Source organism: Rhinopithecus roxellana, chromosome 8, assembly GCF_007565055.1.
Source record: "Rhinopithecus roxellana isolate Shanxi Qingling chromosome 8, ASM756505v1, whole genome shotgun sequence".
Lineage (NCBI taxonomy): Eukaryota > Metazoa > Chordata > Mammalia > Primates > Cercopithecidae > Rhinopithecus > Rhinopithecus roxellana.
The window spans coordinates 88,270,042-88,297,203 of NC_044556.1; the positions used below are offsets into that span (position 1 = coordinate 88,270,042).

General features: G+C 38.5%; 1 protein-coding gene across 2 annotated transcripts in view; it reads left to right on the forward strand.

The window, feature by feature from the left end:
- The window catches only part of DNAH14 (dynein axonemal heavy chain 14), a 575,377-nt gene that overhangs the window by 166,309 nt on the left and 381,906 nt on the right, over positions 1 to 27,162 (forward strand). For both annotated transcript variants that reach the window (XM_030936505.1, XM_030936506.1), the window contains 2 exons: positions 5,781 to 5,902; positions 10,120 to 10,291. In XM_030936505.1, coding sequence (XP_030792365.1) covers positions 5,781 to 5,902; positions 10,120 to 10,291 — 294 coding nt within the window. The remainder of the gene's footprint in view (positions 1 to 5,780; positions 5,903 to 10,119; positions 10,292 to 27,162) is intronic.

Genomic DNA, 27,162 nt, shown 5'->3' on the forward strand with positions numbered 1-27,162 from the left:
ATCCCCAAGACACGTAGTCGTCAGATTCTCCAAGTTGGAAATAGAGAAAAAATGTTAAAGTCAGCTAGAGAGAAGGGGCAACTCTACAAAGAAAACCCTATCAGGTTAAGAGCAGACCTTTCTGTGGAAACCCTACACACCAAAGAGATTGGGGCCTACATTCAGAATTCTTACAAAATAGAAATTCTGACCAAGATTTTCATATCCAGCCAAATTAGATTTCATAAGCAAAGGAGAAATAAGATCCTTTTAGGACAAGCAAATGCTGAGGGAATTTGTTACCACCAAACCTGCCTTAAAAGAGGTCCTGAAGGGAGCACTAAATAAGAAAAGGAAAGACTACTACTGGTCATTAAAATACACACTTAAATACATAGACCATTGACACTATAAAGCAACTACACAATCAAGTCTGAATAATGCCCAGCTAACAACACAGTGACAGAATCAAATATACACATATCACTACTAATCTTGAATGTAAACAATCTACCCCTATTAAAAGGGAAAGAGTGGCAAGTTGGATAAATAAGACCCAATAATGTACTGTCTTCAAGAGACCCGTCTTAACTGCAATGACATCATAGGGTCAAAGAAAAGGATGGAGAAAAATCTACCAAGAAAACAGTAAACAGAAAAAAGCAGGGGTTGCTATTCTAGTTTCAGACAAAAGCGACATTAGAAACCAACAAAGATCAAAAAAGACAAAGAAGGACTTTACATAATGGTAAAGGGTTCAATTCAACAAGAAGACCTAACTCTTCTAAATATATATGCACCCAACACATGAGCACACAGATTTATAAAGCAAGTTCTTAAAGACCTAGGAAGAGACTTAGATAATGACACAATAATAGTGAGAGAATAATACTGCTAACAGTATTAGACAGATTATTGAAGCAGAAAATTAACAAAGATATTCAGGACCTGAACTCTGCACTTGATCAAATGGATCTAATAGAAATCTACAGAACTCTTCACCCCAAAACAACAGAATGTACATTCTTCTCCTATGTACATGGCACAGAAAACAATTCTCAGCAAACTTAAAATAGTTAAATCATACCAACCACACTCTCAGTCCACAGTGCAATAAAAATAGAAATCAATACTAAGAAAATTTCTCAAAACCATACAATTACATGGAAATTGAATAACCTGATCCTGGATGACTATTGGGTAAATAATGAAATTCAGAGAGAAATCAAGAAATTCTTTGAAACTAATGAGAACAAATATACAACATACCAGATCTCTGGGATACAGCTAATGCAGTGTTAACAGGGAAATTTATAGCACTAAACTCCCACATGAAAAAGAAAGATCTCAAATTAACAACCTAACAACACAACCAGAGGAATTAGAGAAACAAGAGCAAACCAACCCCAAAGCTAGGAGAAGATAATAAATAACCCAAATCGGAGCTGAACTGAGGAAATTGAGATGTGGAAAGCCATCCAAAAGACTGAATTGAGGAGTTGGTAATTTGAAAAAATTAAGATACACAGACTTCTAGCTACAATCATAAGAAAAAAATAGAGAAGATCCAAATAAACGCAATTATAAATGACAAAGGGGACATTACAACTGATCTGACAGAAATACAAGAAATCTTCAGCGACTACTATGAACACCGTTATGCACACAAACTAGAAACACTAGAAGAAAGAGACGAATTTCTGGGCGCATACAACCTCCAAAGACTGAACCAGGAAGAAATTGAATCATTGAACAGACCAGTAATGAGTTCAAAAATTGAATATGTAATAAAAAGCTCAAGAATAGATCACAGCCAAATTCTACCAGATGTATAAAGGAGCTGGTGCCATTCCTACTGAAATGATTTCAAAAAGTTCAGGAGGAGGGACTCCTCCCTGACTCATTCTGTAATGCCAGAATCATCCTGATACCAAAACCTGGCAGAACACAATGAAAAAAAACTTCAGGCCAATATCCCTGATGAACATGGACATAAAAATACTAGCAAACTGAATCCAGCAGCACATCAAAAAATCTAAGCCACACTGATGAAGCAGACTTTATCCTAGGATGCAAGCTGGCTCAACATACACAAATGAATAAATGTGATTCATCACATAGACAGAACTAAAAACAAAAATCACATGATTATCTCAATAGATGCAGAAAAAGCTTTCGATAAAATTCAACATTCCTTTATGTTAAAAACCCTCAACAAACTAGGCTTTCAAGGAACATACTTCAAAATAATAAAAGCCATATATGACAAACCCACAGCCAACATCATACTGTATAAGCAAAAGCTGGAAGCATTCCCCTTGAAGATCAGAAGAAGACAAGGATGCTGTCTCTCATCACTCCTATTCACCATAGTGCTAGAAGTTCTAGCCAGAGCAATTAGGGAAGAGAAAGAAATGAAAGGCATCCACATAGGAAGAAAGGAAGTCAAACTGTCTCAGTTTGTAGACCATATGATTCTATACCTAGAAAATGCCACATATTTCTGCACAAAACTCCTAGATCTGATAAACAACTTCAGCAAAGTTTCAGGATATAAAGTTAATGTACAAAAATCGGTAGCATTTCTGTACACCAACAACATCCAGCCTGAGAGCCAAATCAAGAATGCAGTCCCATTCACAATAGTCACAAAAAGAATGTGATACTAGGAATACAGCAAACCAGGAAAGTGAAACATCTTTACAAGAATTACAAAGCTTGCTCAAAGAAATCAGAGATGACACAAACAAAAGAGAAAACCATCCCATGCTCATGGATAGGAAGAATCAATATTACTAAAACGGCCATACTGCCCAAAGCATTTTACAGATTCAGTGCTGTTCTTATCATGCTACCAATGACATTCTTCACAGAATTAGAAAAATGTTTTAAAATTCATATGGAACCAAAAAGAGCCCAAATAGCCAAGTCAATACTAAGCAAAAGAACAAAGCTGGAGGCATTACATCACCTAACTTCAAACTATACTTCAAGGCTACAGTAACCAAAACAGCATGGTACTGGTACAAAAGCAGACACATACAACAGTGGAACAGAATAGAGAACCCAGAAATAAAGCCACACACCTATGACCATCTGATCTTTGACAAAGGTGATGAAAACAAGACATAGGGAAAGAATTTTATATTCTGTGGAATAACTGGCTAGCCATATGCAGAAAATTGAAACTGGAACTCTTCCTTTCAACATATACAAAAATCAATTAAACATGGATTAAAGACTTAACTGTAAAACCTAAATCTGTAAAAGCCCTGGAAAATAACCTAGGAAATACCATTCTAGGAGCCAAGGCAAAGATTTCATAACAAAGTCACCAAAAGCCATTGCAATACAAACAGAAATTGACAAATGGGACATAATTAAACTAGAGAGCTTCTGCACAGAAAAAAAAAAAAAAACAATAAAACAAAAAACAAAAAACCTATCAACAGAGTATAACAGACAACCTATAGCATGGGAGAAAATTTTTGCAAACTCTGCATCTGATGAAGGTATAATATCCAGAATCTATAAGGAACTTAAACACATTTACAGGTAAAAAACAAACAACTCCATTAAAAAGTGGGTAAAGGACATGAACAGACACTTTTCAAAAGAAGACACACACATGACCAACAAGCATATGAAACATTTCTCATCACTAATCATGAGAGAAATACCAGTCAAAACCACAATAAGATACCGTCTCACACCAGTCAGAATGGCTATTATTAAAAGGTCAAAAAATAACAGATGCCAGTGAGGTTGCAGAGAAACGGGAATGCTTATACATTGCTGGTGGGAATGTAAATTAGTGTGGTGATTTCTCAAAGTACCTAAAACAGAACTACCATTCAACCTAGCAATCCCATTATTGGGTATATACCCAAAGGAATATAAAATTGTTCTATCATAAAGACACATGCACGCTTATGTTCATCACAGTACTATTCACAATAGCAAAGATGTGGAATCAACCTAAATGCCCATCAACAGTAGACTGGATAAAGAAAATGTGGTACATATACCCCAAGGGATACTATGCAGCCAGAAGAATGAGATCATGTTCTTTGTAGCATCTTGGATGGAGATGGAGGTCATTTTCCTAAGCAAACTAAGACAGGAACAGTAAACCAAATATTGCATGTTCTCACTCATAAATGGGAGCTAAACATTGAGTACACATGGACACAAAGAATGGAACAACAGAGACTGGGGCCTACTTGAGGGTGGAGGGTGGGAGAAGGGTGAGGATAAAAAAGCTACCTATTGTGTGCTATGTTATTACCTGGGTAACAAAATAACCTGTATACCAAATCCCTGTGACATGCAATTTACTTGTATAACCTGCACATGTACTCGTGAACCTAAAAGTTATACAGAAAAAGGGAATGAACTATTGATATATGTAACAATATGGATCAGTCTCAAAATAATTATGCTAAGTGAAAGAAGTCAGAGCAAAAGGAATACATGTTATATGATTCTGTTTATATAAAATTCTGGAAAATACAAACTGTAGTTTCAGAAAGTAGATCAGTGGTTGCCTGGTGGTAGGGGTAGGAAGGGATAGGAGGAAGGAATTCCAACAGGACACAAAGAACGCTTTCAGGGTAATGGATATGTTTGTTATCTTGATTATAGTGATCATTTCACAGGTAGAAGAACATGTTAAAATTCATAGAATTGTATACTTTAATTAATGTATTTATTTTTGATATGGAGTCTTGCTTTGTCACCCAGGCTGGAGTGCAGTGGCACAGTCTCTGCCCACTGAGTATCTGGGATTACTGGCACCTGCCACCATGCCTGGCTAATTTGTTGTTGTTGTTGTTGTTGTTGTATTTTTAGTGGAGATGGGGTTTCACCATGTTGGTCAGGCTGGTCTGAAACTCCTGACCTCAAGTGATCTGTGCGCCTCATCCTCCCAAAGTGCTGGGATTACAGGTGTGAGCCACCGTCCCCGGACAAAATTGTATACTTTAAGTATGTGCAGTTTCTTGTGTATCAGTGATACCTTAATAAAGCTATTGAAATATAAAATAAAGTTAAAAAGTAAGAAATATGGAGGTAAGTACCAGAAGTCAAATATAAATGAGTTATAAATGGTTCCCCATGAGGAGCCAGAGAGTTAGGGGATGGGCAAGTCCACTGGTTTCCAAATAAGCCTTTTAGTATTAATTTATTTTTAACCATTTTCCTATTATTTTAATAAACATAGCAGTTAGAAAAAGACACTATAGCCATACAATGGAATTTTCTGAAATCACCAAAATAGTGAAGAAAACGTATAAGTACTGACATAAAACCTCTCTAGAAGACACTATTTGTTATGAAATGCAAGTTATAAAACAATGTATATAATATGGTTGTATTTATATTTATATAATACATTAGGGATATTGTGTATCTATATGTGAAATTATGCTTAAAGAAAGGACTGAAATAATATGCATATCACATTTCTGGTTATGTTTCCTCTGTGATAAGAAGTAGGAAATAAGTGTTGAGTGCTAGACATACATGTTAATTTCTACATGTATATGTGTGTTACTCAAATCTTTTACAAAAATATTTGCTTGTTGTATAATAAATATGACAGCAAATGGGTGATTAGGACATCTTAAACCTCTCCTACAACTAAATATAATTAGATCTGTATTCATTTATGTGACCTTCTATTAATTATTTTCTGTATGTCAATGACTGATAATCACCTTTGATCTGTTTCTGTTATGTAACTCTTAAAGAAGAATTTTATATATTTAGATTTGTTTGTATATATGTTTCTATCATTGTAGGATCTTGTGAATGAATGGGATCAAAACTTGACTCTCTTCTCTTACACCCTTGAGGAATGGATGAATTGTCAAAGAAATTGGCTTTATCTTGAACCAATCTTTCATTCTTCAGAAATACGAAGGTAAAATACCTAAAATATACCATATACGGGTTAAAAATGCATTGTGAGTAATTTGTTTTCTTTAATTCTTGAGAAATCATTTCTTCAATGAACAGTCAAGCTATCCTATCCTACTTATAGACACAGGAGTATAATTTACTGAATCATTATTATTTTTCTTTCATAAAAGATTATAAGCACATTTTTGTAAACCTTATTACTTGACTATTGGTATAAAAATATAAAGAGCTAAGAAAGAAGTGTTAATACATCATTATTGGCTGGGCACGTTCACTCACGCCTGTAATCTGAGCATTTTGGGAGGCTGAGGCAGGTGGATCACTTGAGGTTAGGAGTTCAAGACCAGCCTGGCCAACATGGTGAAACCCTGTCTCTACGAAACATACAAAAATTAGGTGGGCATGGTGGTGGGCACCTGCAATCCCAGCTACTCGGGGGGCTGAGGTAGGAGAATCACTTGAACCTGGAAAGTGGAGGTTGCAGTGAGCCAAGATTGTGCCACTCCTCCAGCCTGGGCGACAGAGCATTGCTCTGTATTTTAAAAAAAGTGTCAGATACATCATTATAATCCCAAAACTACAATATTATGTGTCTCTTTTGTTCTGGAATGCTAATGTTATTTTGATATGAATCATAAACATGTTTTTAGTAGCATTCATACATTAATAAGAATTTCTTAGGCTGAGTGTGATGGCTTATGCCTGTAATCCCAACACTTTGAGAGGCCAAGATCACCTGAGCACAGGAGTTTGAGACCATCCTGGGCAACACAGGGAAACTCCATGTCTAAAAAAAAAAAAAAAAAAACAGCCAGGGTTGGTATCACATGCCTGTGGTCCCACCCAGCAACTTGGGAGGTTGAGGTGAGAGGATGGCTTGGACCCAGAAGGCCATGGCTGCAATGAGCTGTGACTGCAGGATGGCACTCCAGCCTGATCCATACCACAGAGAGACGCTGTTTCAAGAAAAAAAAAAAAAAAAAAGAATTTATTACTATTACTATTACTTTGCACCAGATGGAAGAATAGAGGGCCTGGGCAATTGTTAAAAATTCTGCCTTTAAAAAACACCATACCATTCCAATTAATTGACCTTTGACTTTTTAAAGTGATTGGTCTTAAGGGTGCTCAAGTTGAGACAAATAAATTAGGCAGAATTTAAACTACTGACAGCAAATCATACAAGCTAGTTTATCAGCCATTCTGAAATAAGGTAGGAAAACATTGGGTGTGTATTAGAAAGGCCTATTATAGCAATGGAAAATCTGGAAAATCTTATGTCATAATATTGAGGCCATCCTGGGCAATGTGGGGAAGCCCCACATCTTAAAAAAATACAGCCAGGGTTGCTACATAAATACACAAGTGTAAAATATTATATCATTTTAGCTGGGATTGCAGGTGCCCACCACCACACCCACCTAATTTTTGTATGTTTAGTAGATACAGGGTTTCACCATATTGGCCAGGCTGGTCTTGAACTCCTGACCTCAAGTGATCCACCTGCCTCGGCCTCCCAAAGTGCTGGGATTACAGGCGTGAGTGAATGTGCCCAGCCAATAATGATGTATTAGCAATTCTTTCTTAGCTCTTTATATTTTTATACCAATAGTCAAGTAATAAGGCTTAGAAAATGATAAGTCAAGTAATAAGGCTTACATAAATGCAAAATATTATGTCAAGTATTTTGTATTTTATTTTGGAGGCAAAGGGAAGCCATTAGATTACAAAAGGGAACTGTTTAAATATAAGTATTGCTTTGTGGGGAACAATATCCATTTGTGTTACACATGTATATTTCTTATATGTGTTACACATGTATATTTCTTATACGAATGCTTGGAATTCTTTTATTTGATTGATCTGTAGTTGTTCTGAAAGTTCTCAAAGGTGAAACCACATATCTAAGGTGTATGTCCTTATGGATGCAACAACTTTGAGCCTTAAGTTTAAACTTTAATACTACCTTTTACTAAAGATCAGAATCCTTGGCAAGAGCGTTCAAAGTGTCACTAAATGGTTCCTTTATAGGACTTTCTGAAGTTGAAAAAGATGTTTTCAATTATAGGATTCTTAAGGCATCTATATAATAGATCTAAAGAAAAGAAAAAGTGGGTCTATAATGAATCTGCCTTTGAGTAATGGAGCAGGATGATGAGCCCTGATACCAGGGAAAAAGCATGAAGAAGAAGAATGGGACAAGAATTGCATTAAAGGGGCAGACTATCTAAAGGGAAAATATGAGAGTATAGAATGCAGTGCCATTTACCAGAGCTCCAAACTAACTATGAGGGCTGTGCTAGGACATCCCAGAGACATTGGAAGGATACTTAAGAGAAGGTGAGACTGAAGTCTCCTCCTTGATAGGATTTTTGCTGAGCTACAGAAAACTTCTAGGTCCATCACGCAAGATAGGGAATGGGATAATAGTGGAAGGATTCTTGGGAGATTTTGACATGTATTTCCCTAGAGTGTAGGGACATTAGAAACTAGCGCTTGCCTCTTCTCTGGAGAATTTTAAAGGAGCCTTTATAACAGGGCAAGGAAGAAGTACAAGAATACATGGTTATCTTAGACCAGTGGTTTTCAACCAGCGGTGATTTTTTGACCTCTGGGGGACATTTCACAGTCTGGAAACATTTTTACTTGTCACAACTGAGGGGATACTACTGGCATCTCGTGGATATAGGTCAGGATATTGTTGAACATTCTACAATGCACCAGAACCTCTCCCTATCCCCAACCCCCCACACCAAACAAAGAATTATGTAGTCCAAAATGTCAACAGTGCAGAAACTGAGATATCCTGACAGACATAGTAGGAGTTTCCAAGCTAGAGCCACCTTGGAAGATCTCCACCCCAAAATGGCAGAACAAGGGAATCCCAGAAGTGTATTACTTAGAGCAGGAGCTTGAGGAATGGTTGTAAGAGGTCAGCTGGCAAAAGCCAAGGAATGGTGCAATATAGAGGTTCCTCTTGGGGTGCTCTGAAATCTCCAGCAATGTACCTTATGGATATCTGCCATGACAAAGGGCATGCAAGAGACGAAAGAGGATTCAAAGTAACACTAGCTGAGTTAAGAAAAAAAAGTCCCTCTAAATTCCTCCCCTCTTCAACTTCAGAGCCAAGAGGAGTTTGAATCAGGTTGAGGCTAGGGTGGGAGAGGGGTAGGAAATATAGGTGAACAGAAAAAAAGTGAAAGACTGCAACTATATAATTGTAGAAAATATCTCCCTCATTCAATTCCAACAACAGCAGAAACAAAACTAAATATATTAATGGTTTATCACTTCACATGTGGGTTTTGCTTCCCTTTTCCAAAGGGAGAAAATAATGATAATATTCTATAAAGGAAAATTTATATACCAAGGCTGACATGGCCCTTACATTTTCTTATCCTCTAAGATGAGATAACCATTAATAGAACTTCAGTGTTTTTATACATACCTCTATACTCTTGCTTCTAAGCTGAATGCCCTCTCTGTCTTCTATTCACATCAAAGCTCTACTCCTTTAAAACACGGATTAAATAGTGTCTTCTCCAAGAAGCTCTTGGCAGATACCATTTCTGCTCCAGAATGTCAGTAACCCTTTGTTTTATTACATTTCTTAGGACACAAATTATTTCTACTTACCTTATGTAGAATTTCTATATGTCTGTCTTCCACTGTATACTAAGTATAATCTTGTTAAACTATGGTTGTTGTGTCTAATTTATCCATTTCTTACCACGTACATCACTTGTACATAATAGGCACTGAAAACGTATCTTTGATGATTTATCAATAAAATTTAACATTGGCTGGGCGCGGTGGCTCAAGTTTGTAATCCCAGCACTTTGGGAGGCCGAGACGGGCAGATCACGAGGTCAGGAGATTAAGACCATCTTGGCTGACACGGTGAAACCCCGTCTCTACTAAAAAAAATACAAAAAACTAGCCGGGCGAGGTGGCAGGCGCCTGTAGTCCCAGCTACTCGGGAAGCTGAGGCAGGAGAATGGCGTAAATCCAGGAGGCGGAGCTTGCAGTGAGCTGAGATCTGGCCACTGCACTCCAGCCTGGGCGACAGAGCGAGACTCCGTCTCAAGAAAAAAAAAAAAAAATTTAACATCAAATGTTTTGTAACTCAAACAGTATTCCATGACAATGCATTGCATTATAGATTTTAATTATAGTGCCTTCAAAAAAATAAAATGACATCTAATTTTGTTTCTAAAGGCAACTCCCAGCAGAAACAGAACTTTTCTCTCAAGTGATTTCCATGTGGAAAAAAATAATGTCAAAAATACAAAACAAACAGAATGCTTTGCAAATAACCACTTCTGCAGGAGTCCTTGAAATTCTGCAAAATTGTAATATACATCTTGAACATATAAAGAAAAGCCTTGAGGTAAAACTATAGCAATTCTAAAGCAGTGAATCATTTAACAAAAGTAAAGTAAAAGTTATATAATGTAATCTACTGCAGAAGCTAATTCCAGTGCAGATTTTCTTTATTTTAGCTGCCAACAATTTTTTAAACTCTTAGTACCTATAGAGTTAATAAAAATATTATCAAAAGGAAAAGTGTATGGACTAATCTAAATGACCATTGGCAAATTATCAAACTTTTGAATGCCCAGGTTCCCTTACCTTTTATTTTTATTTTATTCATTTATTTATTTTTGACATGGAGTCTTTCTCTGTCTCCCAGGCTGGAGTGCAGTGGTGGGATCTTGGCTCACTGCGAGCTCCGCCTGCCAGGTTCATGCCATTCTCCTGCCTCAGCCTCCTGAGCAGCTGGAACTACAGGCGCCCGCCACCACACCCAGCTAATTATTTGTATTTTTAGTAGAGACGGGGTTTCACCGTGTTGGCCCAGATGGTCTCGATCTCCTGACCTCGTGATCCGCCTGCCTCGGCCTCCCAAAGTGCTGGGATTACAGGCGTGAGCCACTGCACCTGGCCTTACCTTTTATTTTTTAAGAGAGACATCCTATCTTTTTTTTTAATATAAGACATGACTTCCTTCAGAAGGTTAATACTTTTTAAAAATATTGTTAGTTTTTAATTTTTGTAGATACATAGTAGGTGTATATATTTATGGGGTACATGAGATATTTTAATGCAGGCATACAATATAAAATAATCACATCAAGGTAAATGGGGTATCCATAGCCTCAAGCACTTACCCTTTGTGTTAAAAATAATCCAGTGAGGCCGGGCGCGGTGGCTCAAGCCTGTAATCCCAGCACTTTGGGAGGCCGAGACGGGCGGATCACGAGGTCAGGAGATCGAGACCATCCTGGCTAACACGGTGAAACCCCGTCTCTACTAAAAAAATACAAAAAATCTAGCCGGGCGAGGTGGCGGGCGCCTGTAGTCCCAGCTACTCGGGAGGCTGAGGCAGGAGAATGGCGTAAACCCGGGAGGCGGAGCTTGCAGTGAGCTGAGATCCGGCCACTGCACTCCAGCCCGGGCGACAGAGCGAGACTCCGCCTCAAAAAAAAAAAAAAAAAAAAAAAAAAAAAAAAAAAAAAAAAAAAAAAAAAAAAAAAAAATCCAGTGACAATCTTTTAGTTATTTTTAAATGTAAAATTAAATTATTGTTGAGTATGGTCACCCCATTCAGCTATCAAATACTAGACCTTATTCATTCTGTTTTTTGTACCCATTAACTATTTCTTCTTCTGTCTCTCCCATTCTCTCCACTCCTCCTCCTATCCTCTGGTAATTATCCTTCTACTGTCTGTCTCCATGATTTCAGTTGCTTCAAATGTTGCCTCCCACAAATAAATGAGAACATATGAAGTTTGTGTTTTTGTGCCTGGCTTTTTTTTTGCTTAACATAATGACCTCCAGTTCCATCCATGTTGTTGAAGATGACAAGATCTCATTCTTTTTTATGGCCGAATAATACTCCATTTTGTATATATACCACATTGTCTTTATCCATTCATCTGTTGACAGACACTTGGGTTGCTTCCAAATTTTGGTTATTGTGAATAGTGCTGCAATAAACACAGAGTGCAGATACATCTTCAATATACTGATTTCCTTCCTTTTGGGTATATACCTAACAGTGGAATTGCTGAATCTTATGGTAGCTCTATTTTTGGTTTTTTGAGGAACCTCCAAACTGTTCTCCGTAGTGGTTGTACTAATTTACATTCCCACAGTGTACAAGGGTTCCCTTTTCTCCATATCCTTGCCAACATTTGTTATTGCCTGTCTTTTAGATAAAAGCCATTTTAACTGAAGTGAGATGATATCTCATTGTCACTTTGATTTGCATTTCCCTGATTGATCAGTGATAATAAACACTTTTTCATATACCTGTGTGATGGTTAGTGTTGTGTCAACTTTACTGTATTAAAGGATGCAAAGTATTGTTCCTGGGTGTGTCTGTGAGGGTGTTGTCAAAGGAGATTAACATTTGAGTCAGTGGACAGGGACAGCCAGACCCCCCTCAGTCTGGGTGGACATCATCTAATCAGCTGCCAGTGCAGCTAAAATAAAAACAGGGAGAGGAACGTGGAAGGACTAGACTGGCTGAGTCTTCTGGCCTTTTATCTTTTTCCCTTGCTGGATGCTTCCTGCCCTTGAACATCAGACTCCAAGTTCTTCAGCTTTTGGACTATTGGACTTACACCAGTGGTTTGCCAGGGGCTCTCAGGCCTTCAGCCACAGACTGAAGGCTGCACTGTTGGCTTCCCTACCTTTGAGATATTGGGACTCTAACTGACTTTCTTGCTCCTCAGCTTGCAGACAACCTATTGTGGGACTTCACCTTGTGATTGTGTAAGTCAATACTCCTTAATAAACTCCCTTTCATATATACTTCTATCCTATTAGTCCCTTCCCTCTAGAGAACCCTAATACAACCTGGTAGCCATTTGTATGTCTTCTTTAGAGAAACGTCTGTTCAGATCTTTTGCCCATTTTAAAATCAGATTATTAAATTATTATTACTTTTTTCCTATAGAGCTGTTTGAACTCCATGTATATTCTATTAATAGTTATTAATCCCTTGTCAGATGGATAGTTTAAAAGTATTTTCTCCCATTCTGTGGATTGCCTCTTCATTATTTTGTTGATTGTTTCCTTTGTTGTGCAAAAGCTTTTTAACTTGATATGATCCCATTTGTCCATTTTTCCTGTGGTTGTCTGTGCTCATGAGGTACTACTCAAGAAATCTTTGCCCAGTCTAATATCCTGCAGAATTTCCACAGCATTTTCTTTTAGTAGTTTAATAATTTGAGGTCTCAGATTTAAGTGGTAAATCCATTTTAATTTGATTTTTGTATATGGCAAAAGACAGGAGTCTAGTTTTATTCTTCTGCATATGGATATCCAATTTTTCCTGCACCTTTTGTTGAGGAAACTGCCCTTTTTCCAATGTATGTTCTTGGCACCTTGGTCAAAAATGAGTTCACTGTAGACGTATGGATTTGTTTCTGGATTTCTCATTCTGTTCCACTGGTCTATGTGTCTTTTTTTATGTGACTACTGTGCTATTTTGGTTACTGTAGTTCTGTGATACAGTTTAAAGTCAGGTAATGTGATTCTTCCAGCTTTGTTCTTTTTGCCCAGGATAGCTTTGGATATTCTGGGTCTTTTGTGGCTCAATATAAATTTTACGATAGTTTTTCTATTTCTGTGAAGAATGTAATTGGTACTCTGATAGGGAGTGCATTGAATCTGTACATTGCTTTGAGTAATGTACATTTTAACAATATTGATTCTTGCAATTCATGAATATAGAATATCTTTCCATTTTTTGGTGTCCTCATCAATTTCTTGCATCAATGTTTTATATTTTTTATTATAGAGATCTTTCACTTCTTAGGTTGATTCCTAGGTACTTAATTTTATGTGTAGCTATTGTAAATGAGATTACTTTCTTGATTTTTTTTTCAAATTGTTCACTCTTGGCATATAGAAAAGGTACTGATTTTTGTATGTTGATTTTGTATCCTGTAACTTTACTCATTTATCAGGTCTAATAGTTTTTTGGTGGAGTCTTTAGGTTTTTCCCAATATAAGATCATATCATCTGCAAATAAGGAGAGTTTGACTTCATTTTTTCCAACTTGGATGCCCTTTGTTTCTTTCTTTTTTCTGATTGCTCTAGCTAGGACTTCCAGTATTACGTTGAATAACAATGGGGAAACTGGGCACCCTTGTCCTCTATGACCTTCCAGATTTAGAGAAAAGGCTTTCATTTTCTCCCCATTTAGTGTGATACTAGCTGTGAGTCTGTCATATGTGGCTTTTATTATGTTGGATATGTTTCTTCTATATTCAATGTTGAATCTAATCAAATGCTTTTTCAGCATCAATTGAAATGATCATATGGTTTTTGTTCTTTATTCTGTTGATATGATGTTTCACACTGATTTATTTGCATATTTTGAACCATCATTGCATAACTGGGATGAATCCCACTTGGTCATGATAAATGACCTTTTAAATGAGTTGTTGACTTTGGTTTGCACGCATTTTGTTGAGGATTTTTGCATCAATTTTCACCAGGGATGTGGACCTGTAGTTTTCTTTTTTAATGTGTCTTTGTCTGCTTTTAGTATCAGGGTAATACTGACATCACAGAATGAGTTTGGAAGTATTCCTTTCTCTATTTTTTGGAAGACTTTGTGAGGATTGGTATTAGTTCTTCTCTAAATATTCGCAAAATTCAGCAGTGAAGCATCAGGTCCTGGGCTTTTCTTTGCTGGGAGACTTTTTATTACAGCTTTAATCTCATTACTTGATACTAGTCTGTTCAGGTTTTATATTTCTTCACGATTCAATCTTGGTAGGTCGTATGTGTTTAGGAATTTATCCATTCCTCCTAGATCTTGCAATTTGTTGGCGTATAGTTGCTCATAGTAGTCTCTAGTGGTCCTTTGAATTTCTGTGGTACTGGTTGTCATGTCTCCTTTATTATCTCTGATTGTATTTATTTGGGTCTTCTTTCTTTTTTTTTCTTAGTCTGGCTAAAGGTTTGTCAGTTTTCTTTATTTAAAAAAAAAAAACTTTTCATTTTATTCATCTTTTCTATAGTTTAATTTCATTTATTTCAGTTCTGATCTTTATTTATTTTCTTCTACCAATTTTGAGTTTAGTTTGCTCTTTTCTAATTCTTTAAGATGCGTTGTTAGGTTATTTGAAGTTTTTCTACTTTTTTGACATAAACACATCTATAAACTCCCCTTTTGGTATATCAGATAGGTTTTGGTATGTTGTGTTTCTGTTATTATTTGTTTCAATAAATTTTCCAATTTTCTCCCTAATGTCTTCATTGACACTGACATGGTCATTCAGGAGCATATGGTTTAAATTCCATGTGTTTGTATAATTTCCATAATTCCTCTTGTAATTGAATTCTAGTTTTATTCCAATGTGGTCAGAAAAGATACTAGGTATTATTTCAATGTTTTTGAATGTTTTAAGACTTATTTTATGGCCTAACATATCATTCCTTGAAAATGATCCATGGACTGAGTAGAAAGTGCCTCCTGCAACCACTGGATGAAATGTTCTGTAAATATCTATTAGCTCCATTTGTTCTCTTGTGCAGATTAATTGCAATGTTTCTTTGTTGATTTTCTGTCTGGATGATCTGTCCAATGCTGAAAGTGGAGTACTGAAGTCTCCAGCTAATGGAATGTGGTGTATCTCTCTCTTTAGCTTGAATAATATTTTCTTTATATATCTGGACCCTTCAGGATTGGGTGCATTTATATTTATAATTGTTATATCCTCTTGCTGAATTGACCTTTTTATCACTATATAATGACTTTCTTTGTCTTTTTATGGTTTTGTCATGAAATCTAATTCATGTGATATAAATAAAGCTTTATTGCTCTTTTTTGGTTTCTATTTGCATGGACTATCTTTTTGCACCCTTTTCAGTCTATGTGTGCCTTTATAGGTGAAGTGTGTTTCTTATAGGGAGCAGATTATTGAGTCTTTTTTAAAATCTATTCTGCCACTCTATATCCTATTGGAGAGTTTGGTCCACTTACATTCAGTGTTATCATTGAGAAGTAAGGACTTATGCTTGTCATTTTTTTTCTATTTTTTTTATTATTATACTTTAAGTTCTAGGGTACATGTGCATAACGTGCAGGTTGGTTATATATATATACTTGTGCCATGTTGGTGTGCTGCACCCATCAACTCGTCAGCACCAATCAACTCATCATTTACATCAGGTATAACTCCCAATGCAATCCCTCCCTCCTCCCTCCTCCCCATGATAGGCCCCGGTGTGTGATGTTCCCCTTCCTGAGTCCAAGTGATCTCATTGTTCACTTCCCACCTATGAGTGAGAACACACCGTGTTTGGTTTTCTGTTTTTGTGATAGTTTCCTGAGAATGATGGTTTCCAGCTGCATCCATGTCCCTACAAAGGACACACACTCATCCTTTTTTATGGCTGCATAGTATTCCATGGTGTATATGTGCCACATTTTCTTAATCCAGTCTGTCACAGATGGACATTTGGGTTGACTCCAAGTCTTTGCTATTGTGAATAGTGCCGCAATAAACATACGTGTGCATGTGTCTTTATAGCAGCATGATTTATAATCCTTTGGGTATATACCCAGTAGTGGGTTGGCTGGGTCATATGGTACTTCTACTTCTAGAACCTTGAGGAATCGCCACACTGTTTTCCATAGTGGTTGAACTAGTTTACACTCCGACCAGCAGTGTAAAAGTGTTTCTATTTCTCCACATCCTCTCCAGCACCTGTTGTTTCCTGACTTTTTAATGATTGCCATTCTAACTGGTGTGAGATGGTATCTCATTGTGGTTTTGATTTGCATTTCTCTGATGGCGAGTGATGATGAGCATTTTCTCATGTGTCTGTTGGCTGTATGAATGTCTTATTTTGAGAAGTGTCTGTTCATATTCTTTGCCCACTTTTTGATGAGGTTTTTTTTTTCTTGTAAATTTGGTTGAGTTCTTTATAGGGTCTGGATATTAGCCCTTTGTCAGATGAATAGATTGCAAAAATTTTCTCCCATTCTGTAGGTTGCCTGTTCACTCTGATGGTAGTTTCTTTTGCTGTCCAGAAGCTCTTTAGTTTAATTAGATCCCATACGTCAATTTTTGCTTTTGTTGCCGTTGCTTTTGGTGTTTTAGACATGAAATCCTTGCCCATGCCTATGTCCTGAATGGTATTACCTAGGTTTTCTTCTAGGGTTTTTATGGTATTAGGTCTGACATTTAAATCTCTAATCCATCTTGAATTAATTTTCATATAAGGAGTAAGGAAAGGATCCAGTTTCAGCTTTCTACTTATGGCTAGCCAATTTTCCCAGCACCATTTATTAAATAGGGAATCCTTTCCCCATTTCTTGTTTTTGTCACGTTTGTCAAAGATCAGATGGCTGTAGATGTGTGGTATTATTTCTGAGGGCTCTGTTCTGTTCCATTGGTTTATATCTCTGTTTTGGTACCAGGACCATGCTGTTTTCGTTACTGTAGCCTTGTAGTATAGTTTGAAGTCAGGTAGCGAGATGCCTCCAGCTGTGTTCTTTTGACTTAGGATTGTCTTGGCAATGCGGGCTGTTTTTTGGTTCCATATGAACTTTAAAGCAGTTTTTTCCAATTCTGTGAAGAAACTCATTGGTAGCTTGATGGGGATTGCATTGAATCTATAAATTACCTTGGGCAGTATGGCCATTTTCATGATATTGATTCTTCCTATCCATGAGCATGGTATGTTCTTCCATTTGTTTGTGTCCTCTTTTATTTCACTGAGCAGTGAAGAGGTCCTTTACATCCCCTGTAAATTGGATTTCTGGGTATTTTATTCTCTTTGAAGCAATTGTGAATGGAAGTTCATTCATGATTTGGCTCTCTGTTTGTCTGTTACTGGTGTATAAGAATGCTTGTGATTTTTGCACATTAATTTTGTATCCTGAGACTTTGCTGAAGTTGCTTGTCAGCTTAAGGAGATTTTGGGCTGAGACGATGGGGTTTTCTAAATATACAATCATGGCATCTGCAAATAGGGACAATTTGACTTCTTCTTTTCCTAACTGAATACCCTTGATTTCTTTCTCTTGCCTGATTGCCCTAGCCAGAACTTCCAACACTATGTTGAATAGGAGTGGTGAGAGAGGGCATCCCTGTCTTGTGCCAGTTTTCAAAGGGAAGTTTTCCAGTTTTTGCCCATTCAGAATGATATTAGCTGTGGGTTTGTCATAAATAGCTCTTATTATTTTGAGGTACGTTCCATCAATACCGAATTTATTGAGCTTTTTTAGCATGAACGGCTGTTGAATTTTGTCAAAAGCCTTTTCTGCATCTATTGAGATAATCATGTGGTTCTTGTCTTTGGTTCTGTTTATATGCTGGATTATGTTTATTGATTTGCGAATGTTGAACCAGCCTTGCATCCCAGGGATGAAGCCCACTTGATCATGGTGGATAAGCTTTTTGATGTGCTGCTGAATCCAGTTTGCCAGTATTTTATTGAGGATTTTTGCATCGATGTTCATCAGGGATATTGGTCTAAAATTCTCTTTTTTTGTTGTGTCTCTACCAGGCTTTGGTATCAGAATGATGTTGGCCTCATAAAATGAGTTAGGAAGGATCCCTCTTTTTCTCTTGATTGGAATAGTTTCAGAAGGAGTGGTACCAGCTCCTCCTTGTACCTCTGGTAGAATTCAGCTGTGAATCCATCTGGTCCTGGACTTTTTTTGGTTGGTAGGCTATTAATTGTTGCCTCAATTTCAGAGCCTGCTCTTGGTCTATTCAGGGATTCAGCTTCTTCCTGGTTTAGTTTGGGAGAGTGTAAGTGTCCAGGAAATTATCCATTTCTTCTAGATTTTCTAGTTTATTTGCGTAGAGGTGTTTATAGTATTCTCTGATGGTAGTTTATATTTCTGTGGGGTCGGTGGTGATATCCCCTTTATCATTTTTTATTGCATCTATTTGATTCTTCTCTCTTTTCTTCTTTATTAGTCTTGCTAGCGGTCTGTCAATTTTGTTGATCTTTTCAAAAAACCAACTCCTGGATTCATTGATTTTTTGGAGGGTTTTTTGTGTCTCTATCTCCTTTATTTCTGCTCTGATCTTAGTTATTTCTTGCCTTCTGCTAGCTTTTGAATGTGTTTGCTCTTTCTTCTCCAGTTCTTTTAATCGTGATGTTAGAGTGTCAATTTTAGATCTTTCCTGCTTTCTCTTGTGGGCATTTAGTGTTCTAAATTTCCCTCTACACACTGCTTTAAATGTGTCCCAGAGATTCTGGTATGTTGTATCTTTGTTCTCATTGGTTTCAGAGAACATCTTTGTTTCTGCCTTCATTTCATTATGTACCCAGTAGTCATTCAGGAGCAGGTTATTCAGTTTCCATGTAGTTGAGCGGTTTTGATTGAGTTTCTTAGTCCTGAGTTCTAGTTTGATTGCACTGTGGTCTGAGAGACAGTTTGTTATAATTTCTGTTCTTTTACATTTGCTGAGGAGTGCTTTACTTCCAATTATGTGGTCAATTTTGGAATAAGTGTGATGTGGTGTTGAGAAGAATGTACATTCTGTTGATTTGTGGTGGACAGTCTGTAGATGTCTATTAGTCTGCTTCCTGCAGAGATGAGTTCAATTCCTGGATATCCTTGTTAACTTTCTGTCTCATTGATCTGTCTAATGTTGACATGGGGTGTTGAAGTCTCCCATTATCATTGTATGGGAGTCTAAGTCTCTTTGTAAGTCTCTAAGGACTTGCTTCATGAATCTGGGTGCTCCTGTATTGGGTGCATATATATTTAGGATAGTTAGCTCTTCCTGTTGAATTGATCCCTTTACCATTATGTAATGGCCTTCTTTGTCTCTTTTGATCTTTGATGGTTTAAAGTCTGTTTTATCAGAGACTAGTATTGCAAACCCTGCTTTTTTTGTTCTCCATTTGCTTGGTAGATCTTCCTCCATCCCTTTATTTTGAGCCTATGTATGTGTCTGCATGTCAGATGGGTCTCCTGAATACAGCAAACTGATGGGTCTTGACTCTTTATCTAGTTTGCCAGTCTGTGTCTTTTAATTGGACCATTTAGTCCATTTACATTTAAGGTTAATATTGTTATGTGTGAACTTGATCCTGCCATTATGATATTAACTGGTTATTTTGCTCGTTAGTTGATGCAGTTTCTTCCTAGCCTTGATGTTCTTTACATTTTGGCATGTTTTTGCAATGGCTGCTACCAGTTGTTCCTTTCCATGTTTAGGGCTTCCTTCAGGGTCTCTTGTAAGGCAGGCCTGGTGGTGACGAAATCTCTAAGCATTTGCTTATCTGTAAAGAATTTTATTTCTCCTTCACTTATGAAACTTAGTTTGGCTGGTTATGAAATTCTGGGTTTAAAATTCTTTTCTTTAAGAACATTGAATATTGGCCCCCACTCTCTTCTGGCTTGGAGATTTTCTGCCGGGAGATCTGCTGTTAGTCTGATGCGCTTCCCTTTGTGGGTAACCCGACCTTTCTCTCTGGCTGCCCTTAAGATTTTTTCCTTCATTTCAACTTTGGTGAATCTGGCAATCATGTGTCTTGGAGTTGCTCTTCTTGAGGAGTATCTTTGTGGGGTCCTCTGTATTTCCTGAATTTGAATGTTGGCCTGCCCTACTAGGTTGGGGAAGTTCTCCTGGATGATATCCTGAAGAGTGTTTTCCAACTTGGTTCCATTTTCCCCCTCACTTTCAGGCACCCCAATCAGATGTAGATTTGGTCTTTTTACATAATCCCATACTTCTTGCAGGCTTTGTTCATTTCTTTTTCTTCTTTTTTCTTTAGATTTCTCTTCTCGCTTCATTTCATTCATTTGATCCTCAATCGCTGATACTCTTTCTTCCAGTTGATTGAGTTGGTTACTGAAGCTTGTGCATTTGTCACGCATTTCTCGTGTCATGGTTTTCATCTCTGTCATTTCGTTTATGGACTTCTCTGCATTAATTATTCTAGTTATCAATTCTTCCACTCTTTTCAAGATTTTTAGTTTCTTTGCGCTGGGTATGTAATTCCTCCTTTAGCTCTGAGAAGTTTGATGGACTGAAGCCTTCTTCTCTCATCTTGTCAAAGTCATTCTCCGTCCAGCTTTGGTCCATTGCTGGCGATGAGCTGCCTTCCTTTGGAGGGGGAGATGCGCTCTTATTTTTTGAATTTCCAGCTTTTCTGCCCTGTTTTTTCCCCATCTTTTTGGTTTTCTCTGCCTCTGGTCTTTGTTGATGGTGACGTACTGATGGGGTTTTGGTGTGAGTGCCCTTCCTGTTTGTTAGTTTTCCTTCTACCGGTCAGGACCCTCAGCTGTAGGTCTGTTGGAGATTGCTTGAGGTCCACTCCAGACCCTGGTTGCCTGGGTATCAGCAGCAGAGTCTGCAGAAGATAGAATATTGCTGAACAGCGAATGTACCTGTCTGGTTCTTGCTTTGGAAGCTTCCTCTCAGGGGTGTAATCCACCATGTGAGGTGTGGGGTGTCGGTCTGCCCCTAGTGGGGGATGTCTCCCAGTTAGGCTACTCAGGGGTCACGGACCCACTTGAGCAGGCAGTCTGTCCATTCTCAGATCTCAGCCTCCATGTTGGGAGATCCACTGCTCTCTTCAAAGCTGTCAGACAGAGTCGTTTGTGTCTGCAGAGGTTTCTACTGCTTTTGTTGTTGTTGTTGTTGTTATTTAGCTGTGCCCTGTCCCCAGAGGTGGAGTCTACAGAGACAGGCAGGCCTCCTTGATCTGCTGTGAGCTCCACCCAGTTCGAGCTACCCAGCAGCTTTGTTTACCTACTTAAGCCTCAGCAATGGCTGGCGCCCTTCCCTCAGCCTGGCTGCTGCCTTGCCATTAGATCGCAGACTGCCGTCCTGGCAATGAGGGAGGCTCCTTGGGCCTGGGACCCTCCCAGCCAGGTGTGGGATATATTCTCCTGGTGTGCCTGTTTGCTAAGACCCTTGTAAAGCGCAGTATTGGGGTGGGAGTTACCCGATTTTCCGGGTGTTTTGTGTCTCAGTTCCCCTGGCTAGGAAAAGGGATTCCCTTCCCCCTTGTGCTTCCCAGGTGAGGTGATGCCTCACTGCTTCAGCTCTCACTGGTTGGGCTGCAGCAGCTGACCAGCACCAATTGTCCGGCACTCCCTAGTGAGATGAACCAAGTACCTTAGTTGAAAATGCAGAAATCACCTGTCTTCTGTGTCGCTCGCGCTGGGAGCTGGAGACTGGAGCTGCTCCTATTCGGCCATCTTGCTTCGCCCCCTCCCACGCCTGTCATTTTTAAAATTTGTTTTCTGGTTGTTTTGTGGTCTTCTCTTCCTTCTTTCCTTCCCTCTTGTCTTCTTTTTACTGAAGGTGATTTTCTTTGGTGACATTTTGTAATTTATTGCTTTTTCTTTTTTATGTATCCATTTTATCTTTTTGGATTTGAGGTTGCCATGAGGATTGCAAATAATATCATTTAACCGTTATTTTAAATTGATGACAACATAATACTGATTGCATAAACAAACAAACAAATGAGCAAAAACAAAGCTAATAAAAACTCTACACTTTAACTTTGTCCCCCTTTTGAACTTTTTGTTTCTTTCCATTTATACCATATTGTATGATCTATGTCTTGAAAGGTTGTTCTAGTTATTTTTTATTACTTTGTCTTTTCGCCTTTCTACTTAAGAGATGAGTAGTTTACACACCACAATTACAGCATTACAATATTTTATGTTTTTCTGATTGATGGACTCTCTTCAACATTTCTTGTATAACAGATGTCATCTTGTTGAAATCCCTCAGCTTTTGTTTTGAAAATGTTTATGTCCCCTTCCTGTTTGAAGGATATTTTGGACAGATATACTATACTAGGGTAAAAGCTTTTTCCCTTCTGCAGTTCAAATAATTCATGCCACTCTCTCTTGGCCTATAAGGTTTCCACTGGAAAGTCTACTGCTGGATATACTGGAGTTCCATTGTGTTTTATTTGTTTCTCTCCTCTTGCTACTTTTAGGGTCCTTTCTTTATCCTTGAATTTTGGAAGTTTGAATATCAAATGCTTTGAGAAGAACCCCTCTTCTCTGGGTTACATCTGTTTGGTGTTCTGTAACCTTCTTGTACTTTAATACTGATATCTTTCTCTAGGTTTGAGAAATTTTCTGTTATTATCCATTTCAACCCCTATCTTCATCTCTACCTTCTCTTTAAGGCCAGTAACTGTTAGCTTTCCTACTTTTAGGCTATGTTTTATTTTTCTAGCTGCTATTTTCTAGATCTTGTAGGCATGCTTTATTCTTTTTATTCTTTTTTTCTGATGCCTCATCTGTATTTTTCAAATAACCTGTCTTCAAGCTCACTAATTCTTTTCTGCTTGATCAATTCTGCTGCTAAGAGACTCTGAGGCAGTCTTCAGTATGTCAGTTGCATTTTTCAAATCCAGAATTTCTGCTTTATTTTTTTCAGTTATATCAACTTATTTGTTAAATGTATCTGGAAGGATTCTGAATTCCTTTTCTTTGTTATCTTTAATTTATTTGAGTTTCCTTAACATAGGTATGTTGAATTCTCTACCTGAAAAGTCACATATCTGTCACTTTGGGGTTGGTCCCTAGAGCCTTATTTAGTTTATTTGGTAAGATTTTGTTTTCCTGGGTGGTCTTGTGGCTTTGTCGGTGTTGGCATTGAAGAGTTATGTATTTATTGTAGTTTTACAGTCTGGGCTTGTTTGAACTTACCGTTCTTGGGCAGGTCTTCCAGGCATTTTAAGAAACTTGGCTGTTACTTTCTATGTTATTGCTCACTGCAGCTGTATTTTCATTAGGGGGTACCCAAAGCTCAGTAATGCTGTGATTCTTGCAGACATATAGAGGTGCCACCTTGGTGGTCTTGGATACGATTCAGAAGAATTCTCCAGATTGCCAATTCCAATCCCAATTCTTATTCTCTTCCCTTACTTTTTCCCAAACAATGGAGTCACTCTCTGTGTGCTGAGCTGCCTGGAACTGGTGGAGGGGTGACACAGGCATGCACGTGGCCACCATCACTGGAGCTGTGGTGGGTCAGACCTGAAGCCAGCACTGCACTTAGTCTTATGCAAGGCCCACTGTAATCACTGCTTGGCTACTGCCTATGTTTGCTCAAGGCCCTAGGGCTCTATAATCAGCAAGTGGTGAAGCCAGCCAAGCTTGTGTTGTTCCCTTAAGAGTAGTGAGTTCCCCCTGGGCCCTGGGCAGTCCAGAGATGCCATCTGGTAACCAGTACCTATAGTCAGAAACCTTAGAAATATACTTCTCTATTCTACTACACCTGAGCTGGCACTGAAACCACAAGACACAGTCTTTCCCACTCTTCCTTTCCCTTTCCACAGGCAGAGGAGTCTTTCTACATGGCCGTCACCACCGCAGGTCCATAAGGAGTACTGCCAGGGTACAGCTGATGTTCACTTAAGCCCAAGGGCTCTTTAGGTAGCTTATAGTAAATGCTGCCAGGCTTTGGACTCACCCTTCAGGGTAGTGGACTCCATTCTATCCCAGGGCAGGTCCAGAAATGCCATCCAAGAGGCAAGGCCTAAAATCAGAGACCCCAAGCACCTGCTTGGTGCTCTACCCCATTGTAGCCGAGCTGATACAAGCTGTAAGGCAAAGTCCACTTTACTCTTTCCTGTGCTTTTCTCAAGCAGAAGAGGTCTTCCCTCCTAGCCAAAACAGCTGAGAACATGTTGGGTCACATGTGAAGCCAAGACTCTCAGAGTCTCATCCAAGGCCCATGGCATGTTGCTGATTATTCAGGGCCCAAGGGCTGTTTAGTTAGCAGGTGATGAATCCTGCTAGGACTGGACCCTTCTGTTCAAGGCAGCAGGTTCCCTTCTGACCCAGAGTATGTCTAGAAATGTCATCCAGGATCTAGGGCCTAGAATGGGGGACTCATGACTCTGCCAGGTGCCCTATCCTACTATGTCTGAGCCAGTATCCAAGTTGTAAGAAAAGTCCTCTTTAGTCTTCCCTCTCCTGTCCTAAAGTGAAAGTAAGGAGTCTCTTTTGGAGCTGGGAGCTGTGCTGCCTGGGGTTGGGGGAGAGGTGATGCAAGCTCTCCTTTAGCTGCTTCAGCTGGAGTCTCAATAGGTCATGTGTCCCCCTAGTCCACTGGCTCTGAGCCCAACATGGCACTAGGACTTGCCTAGGACTTGCAGTCTTTATGGCCTTTGCTGCCTTTCAAGTTTGTTTAGAACCCAGAGCACTTTAGCCCACAGAAGCAAGGCTTACCAAAACTCAAGTTCTGACTGCTAGAATGGGTGATTACCTTCTGGCAAGGGCTAGTCTAAATGTTCCCTCTGTGGGCTTCAGCTGAGTTATGTGCAGTGTTGGCAGCACTGAGTTTCAATGCAAAATCCAACAGTCACTGTGCTCTCTCTCCCCCAAGCACACACATTCTCTCTCTCTGCCACATGTCCACCACAGGGAGTCGGGGAAGGGTGGCTTCGGCAATTCAAGACTGTTTTTCCTACTCTCTTAAGTGTCTCTTTCAGCAATATAAAGTTAAAACCAGGAACTATGAATGCTCACCTTTTTATGAAGATGCTTTTTTCGTAGAGATAGTTGTTAAATTTGGTACATCTGTGGGGAGCACAATCAGTGGAGGAGTCTATTCAGCCATCTTGCCTTCCTTATCTTTAAGTTGAGAATAATGACAGTGCTACCTTGAAGGGTTTTGTGCTCACTGAGATGATGCATTTAAAGCACAAGTGCTGGCAAAAATAATTGCTTTTTCCCTAACAACGGAGTCTCTCTCTGTGTGCTAAGCTGCCTAGCGCTGGCGGAGGGGTGACACAAGCCCCCTGTGGCCACCATTGCTGGAACTGTAGTGGGTCAGACCTGAAGCCAGCACAGCACTGAGTCTTGTGTAGGTTAACTATTTTTATTAGCACTATTAAGTTGATAAATTCTGCAAAAGTTGAAACAGAATGTTTTTATGAGTCTATAAATTAAATTACTGATTCCATATATTTATACATTGTCAGAACATTAAAGTATAAGCTAGACATGTATCCTAAAATACTAGATTTTAATTTTTGAGATTTTTGGTGTGCATATTCACTTTACTTCATGAACCAAGATTTTTATTCAGGCATTAATTGGTTTTGCTTACTGAACACAAGTAACAGTGGTTGTGATGAGCCCTCTTAAACAACTATAGGCAATCACAGCTTATACAAAATTTTCTGCCCATATAGGCCCTCTTTTTTTGAAATCTGCACTCTGGAGCAAGCATAAGGTGCTGCAGCCAGATTGATTCTGGTTAATAAAAGCTGGTTTACCAAGTCATCATTGAGATAAGCCTTCCAGATATTTCTAGCACATCTTTAGACTATTACTGAGGATCATTACAAACCAATAGCTTTCCATTTATTCATGTATTGAGCACCATTTTGTATCAGGCACTGCTGCTATGTGCTGGTACTACAAAGATGAAAGAAGTATTCCCTACTATTACAGAACTCAAAATCTATTTTAGGAGACAAAAAAAGTAAGGAGATATTACAATGTGATGTACGCTATGATGGGTTGGATGGTATGGCCATATCAAAGAGGACAAATTAACTCAGCCTGGGAGCAATGATAACTGGCCTCAGTCTTGAAAGAGATGTAGGTGTTAGATAGGTAAAAGAGTTAGATTAGAGGAGGATGGGTAGCTGGGAAGAGTATTTTAGGCAAAGGTAAAAAAGTACAAAGACATGGAGCCATGAGCAGGTATGGCACATTCTGGATTTGTAAGCAGGATGGTACAGATAAAACAGGTTGCAAATGGGAAAGTGGTGAAAGATGAGATTCTCCAGTCAAGCAGAGGACAGAGGGTGAAGGGCCTTGAATATCACAATGAGTTTTTACTTTTATGATAGCCACTGAAGAATTTTAAATAAGAGAGTGAAATAATTAAATCAGAAATATCTCTCTGGAAAGAAGCATAGAGTGGACTGGGGGCAATGAGAATAGATGTTTAAAAATCAGTTAAAAGACTAGAAATATTGGAGGCTAAAGTAAGGCCATGAGGAAGATGAAAGAAGGTAGAGTTTGGAGCATCAGATAGGAAGTAGAGAATAAAAGAAAGAGGTCCCAGGTTGTGCCTAGATATGTTTGGTTCATATAGAAAATCTAATACTTATGGGACATTCAAGTGAACATCTTCAATTAGCAACTGGGTATGTAGATCCCGGGCAGAGAGAAGTAATCTGAGCTGAAGAGCAAGTATGTCTGTATCAAATAGCTCAAGAAGAGCATAATGAGTAGGAAAAGTGATGGGGTTGGAACTCAACAGATG